The 22,056-nt window shown below is 41.5% G+C and overlaps 1 protein-coding gene across 2 annotated transcripts; it reads right to left on the bottom strand.

The window, feature by feature from the left end:
* Positions 1-5,450: 5,450 nt before the first annotated feature.
* Positions 5,451-21,955, bottom strand: LPAR3 (lysophosphatidic acid receptor 3). 2 transcript variants are annotated; one of them, XM_026854383.1, is made up of 4 exons: positions 21,899-21,955; positions 16,271-16,790; positions 12,837-13,594; positions 5,451-6,068 (listed from the first exon to the last, which is right to left on the bottom strand). In XM_026854383.1, exons 3-4 carry the CDS (start codon positions 13,570-13,572, stop codon positions 5,719-5,721), a joined length of 1,086 nt encoding a protein of 361 aa, XP_026710184.1. In that variant the 5' UTR covers positions 13,573-13,594; positions 16,271-16,790; positions 21,899-21,955; the 3' UTR covers positions 5,451-5,718. The 2 variants fall into 2 exon arrangements, with proteins under 2 accessions (XP_026710184.1, XP_026710185.1); XM_026854384.1 differs by having other exon boundaries at positions 21,843-21,906.
* Between the last annotated feature and the right edge of the window lie 101 nt (positions 21,956-22,056).

A 22,056-nucleotide genomic window follows, 5' to 3' on the forward strand; every position in this document is an offset into this window, starting at 1 on the left:
AAAATGCAATATTGGGTGAGCTCAACAACAATGCTCCCAGACCCATCTCCTTCCACAGCAGCTTTAGGAGGAAAGCTAAAGAACTTCTTAGATGAGAAGCACATCCCCAGGAGATCACCTACTGAAACCCCAAGCAATTACTTGTGTTCAGAAACACAACTTCTTTATTTTCATATATATCAAAGCAAGCCAGGTAAACTAAAGGACAGGGAAGATAAGTATGCTTACTTACTCCTGGCCTACATATACGCAAAAAAATTTTTTTCTGGTGTTTTATTTGTTTTGTCATGGGTTTTTAAATGGGAATTTTTGTTCATTTTCTGGGGGTATTTTAGAAAAGTTAGACCATATCTATGGTTTTGATGAAGCTAACATTTAATTAATACAACTATTGGTGAGAAAAGATTAATAAGTGATCTGTGCTTTTCTTATTCAGCATGTTGATTTTCTTGTAGGGCTGTACATCAGAGTCCTAAGTACACAACTGGGATAATAGCGAAGGCTAGTTTGGAAAAAAGCTGTTCTAGCACAGTTGTCTGTGGTAAACATAGCAGAGGTTCATTTGAAAATGTATTTATTTCAACACACACAGGAGAAGATACATAGATCCATATACAAGACAATTCAAAATAGCATACCTATGGACTGCAAAATAGCACTTCTAAGTAGGTTGGAAGAAAACAGATGCTTCTGCCTGCTGCAATGAAAAAACCACCCTCAATTTTATAGAAAGGACATATAAAAGAAGCCCAGGGACAAATTATTACTTGAAAGATAAGCAGGATGTTTTGAAGAATGGCTCAAATCATAGAAGTGTCTAAATTCCTTATCTTCCAAAAGACCTAGGGTGGGAGGGGGGACCTGGGGGGTGGCAGGGCAGGGGAGATTATCATGACCTAATTCCTTCTTTCCAGATGGATTTTTTTTTCCTTTTCTCCCGCTAGAACAATGCATAGTCACTACAAAGTGGAGCATTAAAGGAGGACAAGGATTTCTAGAAAACAAATAATCTGTGTGACTCCATATAATAAACTAAGGAAATAATGCAGCTGCTAGCTCATGACAAGTGGAAAATCTTCTCTAGTTACTAGCAATGTATATCATCTAGGGTTATTTTTCAGACCCACTACAGTTCACCATATGGTCTCACAAATGGATGCATCAGCATAAGGAGGGAGTGGGCGCAAGGGGAAAAGTGGGATCACTTCTTTCAAGTGATTTAAAACACTCATTAGAATTATAGGCTAGGATAAATAACAGAATTTCCCTGCCACCTTCTTTTCAACATTTCTATATGTTTTCACTTTTTGGCTCTAATCTTGCAAGCAGCAGTTGCTTTGGGCCAGACCAAAGGCTGACTCTGCACTGTATCTGCTAGGATAGTGGCCAATAGCCAGAACTATAGGGAAAGAGCATAAGAAATACAAGTTTAAAATGACCCTTCCTCCATCAGCTTCCCATAACTGGTAGTTTAGAAATCTTCATGCTGAGCTCATTAAAACTGTGAAAGAAACATATGAGAATTATTGCTCCTATAGTTAGTTAACTGCTATTTAGAAGAGTTTTAAATTAAAAATAAAAAAAAAAAAAAAGACCCCAACAAAAGCCAAACATGTATAAACATACATAAAATATAGATCTGATCAGAGAGAGGCATCACCATGTCACATAGCTGCAGTAATTGGTTGACACAGCGGTTAGGGATGTGGCGTAGTTGAGAATGGTGTTAGGTTAATGGTTGGACTAGGTGATCTTCAAGGTCTTTTCCAACCTTGATGATTCTGTGATTCCGTAATTATTGCAGTCCACAGATACATGCATAAGCTGTTATATGCACAAATACAGATGTATTTCACAAATCTGCAGTAATTACTAAAAAAAAAACCAAAAACCAACCCACAACCCAAAAAACACCAAACCAACAAAAAAAAAACCAAACCAAAACCTGCACTGAGAGAAAAGTAGTCATGGTAAAGCAGCCCCAAAGCAATGGAGAAGCCATGCTTCAGAGCCACTCAAGCTGTAGCAACTCAGCTGCTCTCCCAGAGGGACGACTCACCCACACCACCTAGGTCAAACTGACAGCACAGATATTAGAGAAACTTCTCTCCCATGCACATAGTTACTAAACAACTATCAGTCTAGCTGCTTATCCAGAAAGATTCAAAAGATTTATCATGTAAAAGAAAACCCCATCGTTCTCAGCTTTTAATAATTCTCTGAAAAGCATCTCTAATGATTGTGCCCACGCAGGCTTTATGGGAGATCTAACCACAGAGGACAGACCATACATCTTTGCCCTGGGAAAAGCTGTGGACCGTTTCTTCCTGGACCCACTGATCAACTAGAAGAGCATTTGGTTTGGAAGACAAGCAGCTAGGGAAGCAAAAGGAGGAGAGTATCACAAAGGTTTTCAAACCATAATTGCTGTGAAGATGTTGTGTTAGAAGTATCTGCCTGCAATGCAGCAGCTCTCGAGGCTCTTTCAGACACAGAAAGGCCTCCAGCATCACCAGGAACATGCAAAACCTTGTAACTATCCAACTTAATGGTAACTCTACCCTTGCCTTTCTCTGCCTCTTAAGAATTAATGTCCTCAGGCTTCTGTGGGTGTTCATCCTAAAGCCTTCCCCAGAAGAATGAATTTCACCTCACACATCAGTATGCTGGCATACATAAAAAGGAGCAGGCACATACAAAGAAAACAGATACTGCTATCTGTTATTCTAAGATACTAGCGAAAAAGAGAACAGGGAAACCCTGTAGAACTTGCCTTCACCAACTGCCCTTTGCTTTTCCCTTTTTTTTTTTTTTTTTTTTTCCCCTCAAGTACAAATAGTGCTTTAATGTTTTCCTTGAGACAAACTATTCTGATAAATGTTTATGGAGTTAAAAAGAAAATCCCTGCTACATGAGTAGCTGGATGTTTAGACAGTTTGATATAGGAAACATTATACAGTCTCTGCTGTAGCAGTTTGTAGGAAAGTTTGATGCAAGATAAGTTTCCTGTTCCAGTCATGTCACATTGTAGTTTATAGTAGTAGACAATGAGGTAGCGGCTCTGAGGGAAGCATCATGCCAAAATAGAGGGCATGTCATTGCAAAATAATACCATTCACAGAGCACAAGTTTGTAAGCTTTTGAGGATTAGTTTGTTGGAGAGGTTGTTTTGTTGTTTGTTTGTTTTTTGGGGTTTTTTTAATGAGAAAAAGAGTAAGAGCACAGACCTCAAATCCTCCCACTTACTTGTAGTTGAAGATTGATAATACCTCCCAGATCTTAATCCAGACCAGGAGTCCACTGTATGAGGTGCTCTACAAACAATGTGGTTCTTTACTTTTACAGGAGTTACCTTTTCCTCCTTACCTGGAAAAATCATCCACATGCAGTTATTTTGCAGCCTGAATCCCAAGCTCTGCAGGAGAGACCTAGTGTTTTCTCCACTGCTGCTGATGTTCCAGATCTTCTTCCAAGCTCTCTTCAGGGCCTGATTCAAGCAAGTACTGCCTAGTACTGCCGGTAAACATGAAAATGTTATTAAAACATCTCTCCCCTCACACCACCTCATAGTAACATGAAACATTTTCCCTTCTTCACTTTTTTCTGCAGTTTGATCAGTTTTAGCTTGGATGGATCTGTGGAAATGAGCAAGAGTAACAGCAGCCACTTACTGCTGACTGTTGCGCCGAGTAATGTTCATTCACCATCCAAACAGGAAACAAAACAACTACTTTATTTTGAAGTAGCATTTTATTTTCCACTAGCTTTGTATATGGAGCTTCAGCCTAGTTAACACAAACTGTGCACTGTAGGTAGCTGTAGGGACAGGAACGCTTGCATGCTATGCCTTTGCAATGCCACCGGCTCTAGAAAGCACCACTTTGCATACTTCTCAAAACACCAAACTAATGAAGTAGTATTTGCACAAGAACATTGCATTATAATGGCAAAAAACATGTGTAAACATTTTTAGCATTACTCAAATACAGCATCTACCTTGAAATGTTAGGCCACATCCCTACAAGGTAATGTATTATGTGAGAGCTCTCTGAACAGGGGCTTGCTGTGTTCAGAAGCTAAGGCCTGCTATGAAATCCCCCAGTGCCTTCTACAAAACTGCATCTTGGCCCTTGAGCCAAGTACTTGTTCTGCTTTGACCAACAGAGTCCAGGTAACTACACGCAAGTTGCACCAAGGGAAGAATTTGCCCAGATCACAGTTGATCTTCATCGTTCTGCCTCATGCAACATGCTCTTAGTGGTGTTCACTGACAATTCCAAGTATTCAAAACTTCCCAACTTTCCAAAGTGACCTCTGGTCACGATCACCTGTTTTAATAACAGGCATCAGACCTCCTCTGGGAGAAAGCACAGGTAATTCCTCTTGAAATTAAGATGGGTAGCAGGGAGCTCACAGCTGTTTAAACCAGCCAGCAGGAGCCAGGTTTTTAGAGTACTGAGAAATCTACATTCCGATTTTTAATTTAAAAGTTTAAATTTAAAAACTTTTCCCTTGAGCTTTTAATTGCTGGATCCTCTATTAAAGCATACTCCGTAAATCAAAACTTTTTGGGCTGTAGCTGTATCGACACTAGACTTAATTAGTCACAATGCTGAAAGCCCTTCACTGCTTGCTGTTTCATGGCCTCTTCAAGTACTTTCTAGCAAGATCAGCTTGCAAATCAGGTTAAATGTGGTCCAGACAAGGTCAAACAATCAATTCAAACTGTAGTCTTGTAGGGGTTTAGGTTGGTTTCAGGCTTTTTTCCTGTAAATTATTTTATATTTTAAATAGCTTGATTGAACCTCTCTATATGTATATTTAAACTTCCCTTAAAAGCTTGCCCTCTTAAAACAGACTTTTGGATTTCATTTCTCTCAGTGGCATAGCAGTTAAAGAGGGGTGAGCACACTCATTTGATGTTATCTGGGGAAGTAAGAACCGAGCATAATGAACACAGCCACACTGCTCCTCTGTTAATCCACTCCCAAGGTCTGCATATACAACAGCAGGAGAGCGTGCAATCTATCTCCTTGCAGCGTTCACCCCACTATGGAAGTAATAATGACTTTTGTGCTTTATGTACTCTCAGATCCTGAAAATTCATGGTTGGACATACTCATGCACACTGGTGTCTGGTCTGGGCTTCCCATCACAGCCAGGTTTCTGGCATAGCTTTAATTAACCATCAAACTACCTATTTTGAAAGCAAGATAAGGAGGAAGAGAGAAGGTAAGTATGAACTATTTTGTGAAACTTCATAAACCAAGAAAACAGGTCACAATTCTGTCCAATCAAGCCTATGATCTTCCTCAAGATGCAGAGAAACTGTTGAAAGCATAAATATTCAATGAATGCTAAGCCTGCCCAGTGAGGCAGGTTTATTCTCTCTGTAGGAGCCTAAGGAGGGTCTCACTACATTGCTTACATTTTGTTTCCATGTACAAGAATTCTGAGATGTATTTATTCCATTCATACAAAAAAACAATTTCATGTACTTAAAATAAAAAAAGGAGAAAGACGGCAGCACAGAAAGTTTTCTTCATTACAAAGTGTTTTTCCATCAGGCAATTATTTATAAGAACTTTTGTTAACACTGGAGTTTAGGCTCTGGAACAAAGTGGATATATTGTTTACTAGCTTTGCCAGTCAATCTTCTCTTACAAAACTTCTCCCTTCCCCCTCTCCTTTTCCAGCCAAGTCAGTCCATTGAATAGCTCAGGAGTTTTCTTTGTCACCAAGATCTCCTTTTCCACAAATTGTCCCTTGAATAATGCCATCTTCAATGTAGTGCCCTGAGGTATCCGTGCTCCTGCAGAGAACTGTCGAGGGGATCCGTGACGAGCGTCTGTCCTGGCTCTTATCCTCAGAGGAGCAGCAAATCATTCTTTTCATGGTACCCCACATCTCATCATCTTTGTATGAATAAATTATTGGATTCATGACAGAGTTCAACAGGGCCAGGAGAAGAAACCACCTTTTAACATTCTGAATCCCACAGTACGTGCAGTTCAGACCATCAAGCAGTAAGACGACCAGACCAGGGGTCCAGCAGACAACAAAGGCACCTAGAAATAAAGGAGATTTAAAAAAAAAAAAAAAAAAAAGACTTCAAACTGCTAGAGGTTTGGTTGTTGGGGTTTTTTTGCATCTTACAAGATTTTTGGGTTCATCAAAATTCTACACAAAAATTATAAAAGCAGGAGAGGACAAAATTCTAATGACAATAGCAAAATTATAACTACTACAGTTTCTCTGCCAAGCCCTGAGCACAAGGCAGGGCAGCTCTCAGAAGTCTGCAGGGAGCAAGAATACAGCTGCTAACAGCATCAGCTCAAATACAAGTGGAGAAAGGTCATCACAATAGTCATTTGTGCATGCTGATAAATAAACAAGAGCTCTGGAGCACTAACAAGCGGAGATCTGGTGCTCTGACCACAGACTTCCTCTCCATTTCTCTCATATGCTGGAGGAGAAGATACCAGGTGGCCCACTTCCACTGCTGCAATACGATCCAAAGAAGAGACACATCTTCTATCTCACTACAGCTGACTGCAGAGCTATGGGCACATCGCCCAATTCATAAAACAAGAGTCAGTCACATGGTTTAAACACGTCCTGGCTGGAAACCCTGAGCTACTCTAGGACACACATCACTCTGACATGAAAGCACTGCTGGCTCCCCAGCTGGAGCAGCAGCCCACTGCTCTCCACTTCTCCCTCCCAGGCTGTGCATGCAGGGTACTTGAGACCCAACAACTCAGATCCAGGAAACAAATTCAGTTGGAAATGGAAAGAGAGAAAAAAAAAAATAAATAGATGAGTTAGTGGAGATGAACCAAAGGATGTAGCAGTCAGTGCAAAGAAATGAAGCAAAGAATAGAATACAAATAAAATTTTTTTTAAAAGACAAGAAGGATGAGGAAGTAAGAGTGTACTGATGGGGGAACAACAAAACTCTGCAAGAGAGGCATTTCCCCAAAATATAGCAAGAAAGTGTAGGACAAGCCCAGAAGCAGCAGAGTTCTCCTCGTGTTTCAGCTGTAAGGCCGGAATGACAACAGTTCCTGTGAGAAAGAAGACACAAGGTGACAATAAAAGCTGAAAGAGAAAAAGTAGGACAACACACTCTTCTCCCACCAGCCCCTCAAAAAAAAAAAAAAAAAAAAAAAAAAAAAGGGAATAAGGGAGAAGAGATCTTACAGTGAAGACAACATGAAGAAGGCATAAAAACCACAGCTTAGAAGGAAGTTCAGTATTGCATTTGCATCTTTCCATGTTATTGCACATCCCCACCATAAACACAGGGGTATGGGCAGGACTGGTGGGGAGGGGGAACATCGTGACCAAATGACCACAAGCTTGGGAGGGGCCCGAACTGCCCCATCTGCCCTCCTGCCTCCCCCCCAGCACTGCAGCCTGTCATCCCTCGCCTTGAGCCCAAGGAAGGAATAGCCATATGCATGATAATACTAACTTAGCACAAGCCACAATTGCTGTCTGACATACAGAAATAGAAAATTACAACTCTGTGCAACAGTCACAGTTTGAACAACGTACTGAGGAAATTCCAAGCATTTGTAACAGTAGTTTCCTCTTTTTGGGGCTTAGAAAAAATGATCAGACAAATAAGGATGATAGCAGCTACATGCAAAAAAGCTCCCCTGGAGGTGTCTGTATTTGTTCCACAATTTTGGTGGGGTAAGCAAGTCCAGATTATTTTGGTAAAGTCTCTGGTTTTACCCTATCTGATCTTCTCAAGCAAGCAGTGGGAGGGCAGCCTGGCTCACGTCAGGACCCAGGCAGTGCTGGAGCCAGGACTTGGCAGTACCTCAGGCACCCCATCAACTGTGCTGTGCACAGCGGCTGGTCTCAGCAGCACTGGATGCTTCTCCCGATTCAGGACTTTAATGGACATGGTGCCCATCGGATGGGCAGGCCATAATGGTATATAAAGTTATTCCTCTGTTGCCCACTGGCATCAGGAGCTGCAAGCTGCTACCATAACATTTGTTTTCTCTGGTCAGTCTCTATACTACACATGGGTTTGGCTCAAATGTGCTGAGTAAGCAGCTGTGACACCAACTCTCTTATACAATCTACAATGGAGAAAACATGGTACGGATTTATTGCCCTGGGGTTCACCAGTAAATCCCATCTGTTCTAACAGGCACTGGAACCAGACCACCCAGACAACACTACTGCGGCTAGTTGAGTGTCTCTGTAAGTATTTGGACAGAGTGCTTTTGCTAGCCACCAACAGCCAGTGGTAAAGTCACCAACACGCCAGCTCCATGCAGAAATTAAGATGGTAACAAACCCTGCTTAGAAAAAGCACAGAAAACATTTGACCATGTGCACCACAAAGCATGTGAGGTCCAACTGTGCTTTCACAGAAATCACCAGGAGACAAAACAGACCCCAAAGCCACATTTAGCAAAAAACACAGAAATATCTCATTCAAAAAAACCCTCAAGCTCACAGACAAAATTAGTCCATGAACTCCCAGGATATCTCCCTGTCTACCTATACAGGCAAAACTCTATAAGGGTTGAGTGGCAACAGGGAAAATAAAGAGACATCTGCAGACATCTCTGCACATTTCCCCTGTCCCACGACTGAAGAGAATGATGGGGACAATGCAATGACTGTCAGAGTTACTGGGAAATGCTTTCATGGGGCTGTTGCTTTGACTCCATTAAAAATACATTTTTCTGTGTGCGGAGACAAGACAAGCGATTCACACCCTGCTCTTAGCACCACAGAGATGAAAGTGAGACATGGCTCAGACTTGCAGCCTTGCCTGGGTTTCGCTATTTTTACCACAGAGCTTTCAGAGGGAACCACGGTTAAACATAAATATATACCTTTGTCTTGGCCCTTTTGCAATTCTCTTGTTTGCAGACTTTTTATCCCATAGGAGCTCCTCTCCCTGACAATGTGGCACACTCCAAAAAGAATTTATTTTCTGGCACTCTCTAAAATTCACGAAAGTGACATAAAATACAGCCTGGCTGCACCATGAATCAGAACAGCAACTCTGAGTCTTCCCACCAGAATATAGGAGATCAGGTATCACAACGCCTCAATTCCACTAGCTTTAAACATGGATTATTCTGTAGATTACATCATCTCTGCTTGAAAATGAAATACTGTATACCTGGAAGCATTACTGATGCTTTGGCAGCATCACGTTGTAAAGCTTTGCACATCAAAGCTGTCCCTGAGCTTGCCAATGCTGAGAAGAAAAAGTCCAATAGCTTCCAGTTGCCTTTGCCACATGTGCACCCGAGTTAAAACAGCAAGTTACCAATTAAGCTATAAATTCACTAAAACTGAAAATCATCCACCCAAAGTTGCTATTTCAGCCGGAATCTCACTGCCAAGTTCAGATGAGCTACCACATACACACCACCTGAAAATCACATACCCACACACCTGCAGCCACCCTTCTTCAAAGTTACAGTCACAGGCTTAGCTAGGGCTATGCCACAAGGTCAGCCTAAGAGGATTTTAACCCCTTTTGCTAGGTGTCCCATCTTCCAGTTTCAACCAGATAACTTCCTGTAGTCTAACACGCCAAAGGGAAAGCCATTTCAGCTGCTCCTATCCTGTGACAGATCATTTTGAGGGTGCTGGTAGAAACAGGTTGATGACAGAGACCTGAGTCCCACCTTCTGTAAGGGGCCATCCAAGTCCAACAAAGAGTGGTGCAAAACGCCACCTGCAGCTGCGGTCACCATGAATCCATGAAGTCAAACCAAACCCCAGATTTTCTCAACTCTTAAGTGTAGGACCACAGGAGAACTTCACCCAGGGAGAACAGTGATGTTTTACTGGAGGGGCAGCCAGGCACAGCACCAGCCTCCCCAAAACCAGAGGTGGAAGCAGACGGGAGGAGCAGCATGACAGCAGCACCCAGATACACGCAGCCTCCTTCCACACAGCAGCGGGGCAGCAGGACTTTGTCCTGAACCTCCCATAAAACCAACAGAGCACATTAATAAGGACTCTGTTTCTCATCATACTTCATCCAGCCACAGAGCATCCTGGAATCATTTTTAGTTAAGGCCATATTAGGCACGTATTCCAAAGCATCTTCAGATGTTTGGAACAAGACATTAAAAAAAACTGCCTTGGGCAAAATCCACATGCTGCATACAGCTATCATTTGTTGCATCAGTAGGTGTAAGCACAGTTTTAGAAGTACCCATTTTGTCACTTAGTGACTCCTCTGGTAATCAGAAAGGCCAGAAAATGTGGTTGTTCAGTTTCTAATACATTTTGCACAGTGTGCTTGAATGACTTGTCCAGGAATGCACGTTTCAAACTGTTTTAAAAAATAAAATTCACATTCCTAGAAATAAACATTTATAAAAAGCCTCTCAGAGCCAAATTTGGTGAGTTGATACAAAGGAATGGGCCAAGATAGATCTCCTCCAACACAGGAGTTTGGGGTAGATCTTACACCCAGCAACACATACACTAATTCAGCTTCTTCGGAAGCAGGCTTTGTTTTGGTTTTGTTCCTGAGTGCCAAAGTAAATATACAAAATTGTGATATCTGAAGTAGCACTCAGGCTTTCTAAGTTAAATTTGCCTGGCCCAGCACTCACTATCATGAAACTATAGTTTGGGGGTAGCATTTAATTTGGTGGCTGAAAAGCCATATTCTGCAAGTAAGAGAAAGTTAATGCTGATCTTTAAATCAACCTCTATTCCTAAGGCCCCTCTCCCTAATAAAAGAAAGAATATGTTGAAAATAAAGTTTAGAGTGGTGTTTACTTCCACGCAGCAGCACAGCTGTGGTGCGCACTGAAGATCTGTCACAGGCAGATGAGGTATTAGCACATGGCAGGCACTGTCCTTCCAACTCCCACAGCCACCAGCTGGGTGCCCTCTCCCCAGCACGCAGACCACCACTCTGCTCTGACCTCCAGACAGGCACGGGTGGCAATGAGAGCTAACAGTTATTCCGACACTCACTCAGCACCCGCCAACTTTGGTTTATACAAAACTGAAGTAACATTAACTATATAAATAGACAAGTTAGACAAGGCTCTGCATGTTGATATATATGCATACAATTTCCCAGAAAGCAGCCTGCAGTTCTGCCTTGCATAGAAATGCTTAGAGAACTGTTTTTTAAGTGTTTCTCTTCTTCTATTTCCAATGCATCAGTTAACTACAGTCGACCCGATGCTTATGCCTTAGGGCAGAATTACATTTGGAACAATTCAAGAGTTTTCCTACAGGGATTTTTCCCCTTCCACGTGGATGGTTTAAGTCACTGTACGAAAGCTTCAGGGGGAGCAAAAGACTGAATCTTGTCCGTGTTAGTCAAGGTGGGGACAGGAACAACCATCACGTTGTCTCTCTATAGGTGCCACAAAACCCAGGGGGAAAAAGGAAGGACAACTGGGGAGAGATTTAGAAGGGAAAATGAGAGGGATTTAGAAGGCAAAGGCTGTGTCAGCAGACAAGCCAACTTCAGAAGACATAGGAGCATAAGTGAGAACCTTGTACTTGCTTGAACCATCAGTCCGCTTTCTTTTTCAAGGTCAGGCATGGTAAAGTTTAACTGATCTCAGCTTCTAAAGCATTTTAAGACATCATTCGGTAGACAAAGGTGTTGTGTACTACAGCACCAGATACCAGACTGTGCAAACAGCATCCATATAGGCCACACAGGAAGAAAGTGTCCTCAGCCTGAACTTCCTACCCTGCCAACTTCTACTTCCATGAAAAGTGACACTTTTCTCACAGAGCTCTCTAGTAATACCATGCTGCGGCATGACACAACTGTGTCCCAGGTATACATGGACACCAGCTTCCCCAAAAGCTCCACCTTTCTTGTGCTGGCTCATACAACACCGTAACAGTTGTCAGAGCAGTAAAGTAATATTTGTGCTTTTGGAGTCCCACACCACCTAAGCCAAGCTTCACAAGTGTCTCGGTGTCCCCCCCAGTTCCACCCACAGCAAGCTGCATGAGCCACGCCTGGCTTCCACAAAACACCTCACTCAGATTCAAGTCTTTCTGGGGAAAATGGACTGCTACAGCTAGTATTTTGTTCTAACTATCAATCATCAGCTTTGTGCATCCCAAATTTAATAAGAAGCTACATCACAACTAGCTGATGATGTGATCTGAGCCACACAAACATCAACAGTGTCTCTAGGGCAGGATCCAGGTCAAATCTCATGTTATGATCTCCAAGGCCATGCAGTATCATCATCTGAAAGTATTTTGCACTGTGCAATCTTCACAGAATGAAGGTGAATTCTCCTCTTGCAAAGTAAATATCTCGAGTCACAGACCCATCAGGCATCCTCTCCTTTCCCCAGGAGGAAGAAGTTAGGATGTTGAAGAAACAGCCAAGAGGAAGAAGTGCAAAAACTTCCCATCCAGCCACAGGATTCATGGCCTCATGCAGATATTAAAGACCGTTATTTCTACTCAGTAGCTGTGAATCTTCACAAGCCTTCCTCCAAAGTGGTTTTGTATTTCCCCTCCACCCACCACAACAAATTGTAGATAATTTGTGTTTTGTAACAAGCTGTCTACCAAATTGAGACACTTTTCTTCTTCACACTGACCAGTCCTCTACTTTGCATTTCTGCTTGGTGCAACACTTACGCATTATCTAAAGCAGATGGAAGACTAAAGGACTCCAGCACTTACAAGTTTGACGAGGGTTTGTTTTGTTTTGTTTTAGGGGGGTAGACTTTTTTTGTTTTGTTAAAAAAAACAAAAACAAAAACAAAACAAAAAAAACATACAAACCCATTGACTGGCACCACCAGTCTTACATGCCATGGTTTGTAGTCTCTTACCTAAAAGAGTCATGACAGTCTTCATAAGCTTCACAGGGGTTCTCCTACGGCTGATGGATCCACTAGTGTGTGACGATAAGACATTAGTTTTCCTCTGGACATACATGTAGATTCTTATGTAAACCACCACCATAATGAAGAAGACAACTAGGTTTAAAACGCTCCAGAACACCAGGTAACTTCTGCTGTAAATAGGTGCTAGGGATGAGCAGGCAGTAATGTCACAGAGGCAGTTCCAACCCAGGGTAGGAACAGCACCCATGAAAATAGCAATAGCCCAAATTGATACAATTAAAAAGGTGACTCTCTTCTTCGTGAGATTACTGTGGATCTTCATCCGCATTATCGACATGTGCCGCTCAACAGCTATGACGAGGAGATTCACCAGGGAAGCCGTCAGGCTGGTGTCCAGAAGGCCCTGACGCAAAAACCAGCGATTAACAGTTAATGTTTTAGACACTGGGCCAGTGTTGAACATCAAGAAGACATAGGCAATTCCAGCAAAAAAGTCTGCAGCAGCTAAATTGGCCAGGAGATAGTAAAAGGGAAAATGAAACCTCTTGTTCTTGACCACAGCTGCTATCACCAGTGAATTTGAAATGAAAATGAAGAGGCAGAAAAATGTTCCAAAACACAGAACAACAATAAGTTTTGGCCCTGTCCACTCATCTACTGTGTCAGTGTTTGTCTTGTTATAAAAAAAGTCCATGCGCTTATCATAGTAGCATTCGTTCATCCTGGATTAAAGCCCCTGCATCCTAGGAAGGGTGGAAGGGAAAAAAAAGGAAGAAGGATTAAAAAAAAATATCAACTATTGGTCCTTGCTTCAATCACCATACCTAACATCTTTTTGCTAGGGGGACGGGGGGGGGGAAACGACACAGGACAGGGACATGAGAGAGTATATACTTGAAGGCCTTAACTAAAAATTCATACTGTACACTGAGTTAACAGAGAAGGAGACATTCTGTCCACTGGAGGACTGTAGTGCATGATGCTTTGAAGAATCAGGATTTGTCAAAAGACTTACCCACTTACAAAACCCCAGCACAGTCCTTTTGCACTAGCAGTCATACCATACAGGCCACACAGTGGAAGTTAAGAGGTTAAGCATAACTTTCTGGAGGTCACAAAGAAAATATGAGCAACAGCCAAGCCATTCTTGCTGTGAAATCCCATGTTAGAGCCACAGCCATCATTATTTCCACTTCTCAATGTATTCAGTCAGGACAGAGAAGCACAAATCATAACTCTTCCGTTATACTGACTAAGCAATAAAAGGCCTAGTACCAGAAAAATATGTTTTGGTTTTTCAATTATATTTTAATAAATATAATGTATACAAGATGCTACGGGCATATACATTCTGAGCACATCTTATTCACTGCTACAGGATTTAAGTAAACACATAGAATATATTTTTCCCTTTTCAGCACATTTGACTACTGTAAAGCCAGAGATTATTTAATGGGCTGTCAACCTAGAGCCCTGTGAGCACCACACAGACTAATTATCTTCAAAACCAAAACACAGTTCCCTACCCAACCACAGGATAAAGCAAGCCCCAGCAACAGCAGTAGGGCTGAGTTTTTTTTTTCTTATACCCACTCAGCACTATTTTGGACACAGAGCTATTAAACATGATGGAAGGGGGAGTCTGCGTTCCAGATTACATCACATTTCAGCTACTCTGGTGAGGTCAATGTCAGCTGCCTTGGCAATTTTACTGCCTTTATTAACGAACCAAACTGAACTCGAACTAATTTACATAGGCAGTTCTGACAGCAATTACTCATGGTAACCAGACCCTGCGCAGGGTCTCACAGCCTAGTAGGAAGAGTTTGTGTCTGATCATCATTAGCCCTCACACGCACTGTCCGTATCTGAATAAGGGTTTTAACAATTACTTCATTAATAGATATTGTATAATTTTAGCAAAACCTAGGAGCCCAGCCTTGGCACAAGATCTTAATCACATCAGATATTATACAGAGCGGCAAACCTCTGCTTGACTCAGGATATAAAAGAGGAAGTATCGGGATACAAAGCTGCAGGAGAGGCAGCAACACTAATAGCTCTTGTAAACCTCCCTGCGAGCCTCAGGCTGCCATGAGTTTCAGAGTAATAGACTGAGTGGGACAGAAAAGGAAAAAAAAACACCCTAGAAGTAGTGGTTACAGGCAGAAAGATATAAAAAAAAGCATAAGCTTTTCACCTCTGCAGCTAAAATTGATCACAGATAAAGATCAGGTTCACTTAGTCTATTATTATCCTGTGGTTACTTAACAGTTATATCTCATCTTTCCAGAGACTGGGAAGCAAATTAAGCAATCCCCAGCAGGCTGGCTAACAAGTCACATTTGTATTAAAGGTTCCTTCTGAGTTTTAAGATAAAAAGGCTCATCTTCTGTCATTTAAGTTATGCTACTTGTGTTATTTCTCTCATGCAGTATTTGTATTATATAATTTCAAATCAACCTGCACTATTCCGTGATTAGTATTTTCAAAGTGAACTTGTTTTTTAGTATTTCTTTTTTCTGAACTAGCTCCTTGGCCTTTTTTTCCCCTCAGTTCCCACCTACATCTAGTAGTCAACATGAAAGCAAGCCACTTGACATTGTCGTCCATTTTATTAACATGAAGAACCTACACAGCCACTTCTTTTAGAAAATATTACTTAAAGCATCAAATTCATGTACACAGTCAGAACTAAGAACAACTACTTAAGGACAAGAAGTGGAAGGAAACAAGTAAACCATCCCTTGTGCTAAAGCATTACAGAACATCCATTCATCTAAAAATAAAAAAGCCTCAACAACTCAGATCAACTGTAAGGAGTCAGCCGGAATTCAATGCCTACTGCTCTCTGTTCAGGGCAATATGGTGGAGTTGGGCAGTCAGTACATTCCCTATCCTCACCTAGGAAGTATTCAAAACTCAAATTAAGTCTGTAAGTGACCAAAAGTCCCCGAGGAGCTGCAGGCAACAGCTACTCAAGCAGCTGAGTGGTGGGAACCCTCCCCATCTGAGACGCCTCTGTGTTTATCCACCAAAGCAGCAAAGGACTTGCTGAGCTTGACATGAAGCTTTTACAGAAGAGCCCAAATGCCTGCAAATAGAAGCAGCGTTTTGGGCAAGAATGGCAGGGAAAAAAAATAAAATCTGTGAAAATTATAGGGAAGGTTTTCTGAACATGCTGTATCTTACTGTGTAATCATCTCAACAGATGAATCTCTCTTACTTGCAGTGACAGAACAGTATCTGCAGATACTTTTTGCATCTCATCTGGAGAACAAGGTTAAAAATCCAAAATATCAACTATGAACTTATGCTAAATAGCTTATTGAGATCCCATCATTTGAAGTAGTACCTGAAAAAAAATAAATCACACATCTGTAATTCTCCACCAAAATAATCACACTACAAACACTCACTGTCACACGGCAGAGCTCAAATGATTTTGAGAGATGTCTTCAGGTGTTGAGATAAGGCAGGAGGGAGTAGAAGAGCATCCAGCTGAGGTCTCAGGGTCACAGGACTGACTCTGGAGGTGTTCGGATGGAAGCTGCATCAAAGCAGTAGCTGAACAGAAGCTAGTTTGCATCCCAGTCCCTCAGAGCCAAGACATTGCACTTAGCTATCAGCCTATATGTACAAAAAGCAGTTGTCACTCCAGGGTCCTTCCAGACAGACAGTGGTTGATTTCACACCTTCATTTTAAGTCCTCCCAGCAGAACAAGCCTGACTTCAGGGGAACTATGCAGCTGTGACAGAGCTGTGCAGCTGTATCCTCAGTAGGCCTGCCCCAGGACACACCAGGCACCAGAGATGTGCAATAGGATATCCCATACTTCCTGGCATGTCACAGTTTAACACATTGCAGGACTTTATTCTCCAGGTCTTCTCTTCTGCAGTCAGAGCGGAGATGTTTATCTTAATCAGGGCAGGTTTAAACTTAAAAAGAAAAAAAACATCCTTAAATATTACATATTTCAGGTTTGTTTATTAAGTACACACAAATTTGAAGATTCAGGCAAAATATTGTTTGGAAAAGTTTTAAAAATAATAGAAACTGAAATAGAAAAACAGCTAAACTGGTCAGCCCAGCCTTATGAAGACAACAGAGAATCTTCTAGAGTCTGAAGCAGCAAGATCCCCAGTTCTGCTACTCACTTCATGAAGAATTGCCTTCTTGTACTTTGAAAGTGGGTCTCACAAGCTTGCTACTTCTCATTTTTTATGGGAAAGGACAGCAAACAATCTCCACTCATGTCTTCTATGCCACTCTATTTTATAGCCCTCCATGTAGACCTCCAAAAGCTTGACGGCAATAACTACGTATTGCATATTCTACAGACAGGTTGAACTATTAGCTTGCCACAAGTCACTCGCAAGCAAATAATAAAAATTTTGCAAGTGCCAAAAGCATACACTTGTCAAAAACGTTCTTTTCCTTATTTCAATCTATTTAATTATTTCAGTTCAACCCATAGTGGCTACAAAGATCAGAAACCGATGGGCTGTGAAGTGTGTTTCCTCTACCACTCCGAGTAAACATAAGCTTTGAGTGGGAGAAATCATCTGTTCCAAAAATCTCAGCGGATTTGGCTTAGTCAAACTGCTTTCAAATGCAAAAGCACACATTAAGAATTCTTCACAAACCAGCACATCTTGAGCTGTTTGTCTTAACGACAGCTTGTATGTTTGAATTGAGTTTGAATTCCTCTATATAAATGCAACTTGTATCAAGTCAGAGTATGTTCTTCACCATTCTTAAAATAAAAATCAAGAATTTGCATGAGTATATAGAAATAGATTACACCAGCAATCTAAATAAAGAGTTGGTGAAATAAGACATCACCTACATAATGTTTTGGACAAAAGCTTCAGCTAGTTGCAAGTTAACATGCTTTAATAGTTGTCAATCAGAATCTAGTTTGCTTCAAGAAAGTTACTAAAAATCCATATATTTATAATAAAATTTAATATCAGTTATTTAAATAAAGGATTTTGCTGATTCAAACTGTGATTAAAAATCACTTTTTAAGTCACTTTGATTCAAAATTAAATTTGGCCTGTAAATCAGCTCTAAGTTGAGTTACTCATTATTAATGCAAACATTTCTGAAGGAAAACTCAAATAGTATTTTAATGAGAAGGTCATTATAAAATTTAGCTTGCAAGCCATAATGCGATTCATGGCACACCCCAGTGGTTTTCTGCCTCCTTCCTGTCCATTAAAACTCAGATTATTTCAATACACTGGCCACAGCCTTATCGAACAGTTGGTGTCAGTTTGGGGGATTTTGATGGCTTCTACCCTGCTCCTGTGTAAATGCGACAGGAGGGAGAGCACAAGCGCAGGCTGGCACACTGAGCCACCGTGAGAGGATTCAAGCCGAGTTTGCAGCTGGACTGGGAAGTCCACAGAGCAGGACTGACCCCACAGGAGGATGGCAATGGTGAAGCCCTATAGCAGGACTGGAAGTTAGCTTGCATAAGAGGCAAGAGAAGCTGGCCCAGGCAGAACTCCAGCCCGCTTTACTGCCACTTGTTCTGAACTGGTACAGGGATTTCTGTGCAGAAATTCAGGGCGGTCAGCATCCAAAATGTTACACCCTGAAACAGAAGGAGAGACAGCAAAGCCAGTACAGGCCGGGCAGACCCGTGGGACAGCACACGGGAGTGAGCAGCACCCAGGCTCAGCCTGCAAACCGGGCAGGCTGCCAGCCTATTGCCAGAGCACTTCATCTCCCTGCCTCCCCTTGTCCATTAGCAAAGACAAGGTATTAAGTACAGATCTCTAAGATATTTTGAAACATTACAGAAGTTGCTCTTCAGAAAGCAGAGTTTATCATGCTGACTTGTCACAGATATTGCTGGCAGAGCAAGGAGGCAAGTCACTTAAAATACTCTCTGCGTTCAGACTGTTACTACAGAGAAATACTAAGCAGCAGCAATTGCCTATCTGCACATACTGCTTAGGCTTTTTAAACTTACCCTACAAGCAGCTGATGGCCCTTGATACAGTACCACAAAAGGAGTGCCTATAGGCTTGCAGACTACGTAGCCCTTGGCAAGAGGTCCCTGCATCAGTGCTCTTGCTTGCCTGCACTGTATGCCACAGTCAGATGTGAACACCCTCCATCCCTTCCTCTTCTGGATAAGCAACTGATGCTGCTTTTATTTTTCTAGTTAACAAAAATGTCTTTCTCACCTCACTCCCAGAGGAAGCAGAAGAGAGCCAGGGCACTGAGCAGCCAAGCTATACATACAAGTAGTACCAGTTCAGAAAGGGAATCTGTTCCTTGTTCCCCTCCACACCCTGCGTACATGCATGGCCACGGAGGAAAACACAACCAAATGATTGCACAGTAACCCAAGAAACCCTTCCAGGTTACCTCAGCTTAGAAAGAAATACCAGTGCAGAAAAGGGTGTGTAACACAGCAGAGGCCAAAAATGTTAATATGTAACTGTAAGAAGGAGTTTTGCAAGGTAAGTACTCTAGTTCCCTTTTAATTGTCTTTAATTAATATTCTAAGAAAAAACAATTTAGAGAAACAAAATGAAAGAAAGCACATAAAGAACAAAAAATTATGCCCAAATATCTCAATCTAAACTAAAGCTTTTTCATCTGGTACTATCAGAGGATGCAACGGAAGCCAATATTCCTTTAACAGGTTTTACAAAGACAAAATATCTCAGAAGTAGCCATATTACATTTTATTTATTATGGAAATACTGTGGGCACTGCCTGTTCCATGAACAGCATGCTACACGGTCCACTTCAAGAAACTGAGAATACACTTTTTAAAGGCCATCTTTTAAATTCAGCTTTACAAATTGGAAAAAAAGTTATTATTAAAAAACTGTAAGGCTCAATAAGTAAGTTTTTAATTCAGAGAACTTATTTATTACCAAGGGAATCTACTTCTGGTTGTGTTTGTTTATATTTTTTCTTTGTAACTCAAGTATCCCCAATTTCAGATAACTGGCTGAACTCAAATTGAGCACACACAAGCAGCATTATCCCATTATCTTGGTCTTCAATGCCTTTTAGAATAAGGAGAGCAGAGTGCCACATTATTTCCACTTCAAGCCTGCTTCATCTACATAATGTGAAGTTGATGCAAGTACAGCAACACTGATGCCTCCACCGTGGTTCTGGTCATTTCCAGTAACAATCCATTTTAATGGCATAATCTTTTGGAAGGAAAAGGGAAGGTAGTGGGGTGAAGGGAATCAAGATGATTCTTTGGCAACCTTTGCATATCAGCGGTAGAAACATCTAAGATTTTATTATTTATCATGTATCCTGCATAAAATACCAAGGCTATATGGTACAAACAAAGGGTCTTAAAAGTATTAAACCTACCAAAAATGTAGAACCTCAAGACTAAATATTTAAGTTGCAGAGAGAGGAAGTAGTACCGCCAGCCACAGACCACAGCACTCAGTACACACAGACTGATAAGAGGCTTAAAAATCACTGTCGGGGCACAGAAGTATCACCCTGTACATGTAGGCGACAGTGCTTTTCCTCTGCGAGCCGCTGCAGACTGGCACGAGTAGTTGAACTGTGAAGCACTGGGATACAGGGGCACCTGCACCAAGGTATTACAAAGCTCAGGCTCCAGCTCCTGAAATCCCTTTAGTATAAAGCTGCTCTACCCCACTAAACTGCTTTTTAAAGCTCTGATCCGCTGCAGAAAGTTGTTAGGGACAGATACCAAGTAACTCACTAGTTACCACAAGCTCAGACTGCAGACTTTGGTAATTTAAGACTTTCTGAAATTACGGTTTACTAAATCTATATATGGACTTCAAACTAAAAACTTCACTGCAAAGCTTTCATTTAGTCTCCTTTAAGTGTGGTTCTAGAAGGAGCTGGCAGGTCATCCTATAATGCGGGCACAGACACAGCATTTAAAGTATTTAAAAGCCATTCAAACAGCCTGTACACTGTGAAACATGCCTAGAAGAAAATACCTGTTCTGCTTCTAAATGAAGTTTTCCATTTCTGCAGAACTTCCAGATCTGCTCATCAATCACTATCAGCTCCATTTTAAGGTTCAACAAATCAGCTTTCTTTCACAAAGTCTACAGAATCTAAATACAGACAATTTCAGCACAGGCACAACCAAGTGAACTTTTATTGTTTATTTTCAGCACATAGCTGATGAGTACCTGAATCATGCGACTTCTGATTAAAACAAGCCACCTGACTGTATCTGCTCCGTTAACAGATGCAGAGCCCTGGTTTGCAAGCAAACATTTCAGGGGAACTGTTAGAAATTGTGGCCTCCCAGAAATATTTGCTAGAGACATGGAAACAGACCTAATGGCTTAAAAGTAGAATCCGGGTATGTGAATCTTTAAGACTGATACCCAAGAAGAATACGTTCTCTACAATGTCAAACCTTATATTTCAAAGATGTTATTTCATTATCTGATAGCATAAAGACTACCCTGGATGATGTTCTGAAATGGTTAACAGTCATAGCACAGGAGGATAAAGATACAGTCAGTCCAACTTTTCTGAAACTGTAGTCTGGCATTCTGAAAAAAGCCAAATACATCTTTCAGCTTTCCTTACTGATAAGCACTGCTGCTTCTTTATTGATTGTGCAAATGTTTTAATTTCACTTCATTTTCAGTACACAGATAAACTTTAGTGAAATCAGATTTTTCACCATATAACTGGCTTGAGTTGCGCTTCCTGCTACACCTCTTCAAAGACTGTAAGAGCATTCAAGAAACCACATACTCTGCACAGCTTAAAGAACAAAGCTGCAGCGATGCACCTTACCAACCTGTAACAAGAAATGCTTTTTTCTAGATTTGTATCACAGAAAGGAGAACCGACCAACCTACCTGTCCTCTGGAAACACATAGGTTACAAAAGTGCATTTTTTTCCTTAAGGCAAAAAAAAAAACTAATCAAAAGATAGAACGCAAAACAAGATAAATGCATTTTCCAGTGTATTGCATAGATTCAGGTGATACCTTATGAAAAACCTTCACAAGAACCTGTGCCAGCCCCCGCTGTGGTACACACTTACTAGCGGTGCCTCAGCAGGACGCGGTGCGTGCGCAGGGATCCAGAGCGGTGCAGGCGAAGTCCCGAGCACACAGGCACTCCCACGCGTGCAGGTCGGCAGTGCCCACGGCTCGGTACGTGCCTTATGCACCCACAGACGCCGAGACGCGCGCGGGACGG

The sequence above is a fragment of the Athene cunicularia genome, assembly GCF_003259725.1.
Source record: "Athene cunicularia isolate RWA chromosome 8 unlocalized genomic scaffold, athCun1 chr8_part1, whole genome shotgun sequence".
In the NCBI taxonomy this organism is placed as follows: Eukaryota; Metazoa; Chordata; class Aves; order Strigiformes; family Strigidae; genus Athene; species Athene cunicularia.

Bases quoted from the DNA above. Each gene is read 5' to 3' on its own strand.
- LPAR3 (XM_026854383.1), bottom strand. From the start codon at position 13,572: ATGAACGAATGCTACTATGATAAGCGCATGGACTTTTTTTATAACAAG. The intron at 6,069-12,836 runs GTAAGAGACTAC...CTTTATTTCTAG, and splicing joins GACTGTCATGACTCTTTTAG to GTGCCTTTGTTGTCTGCTGG.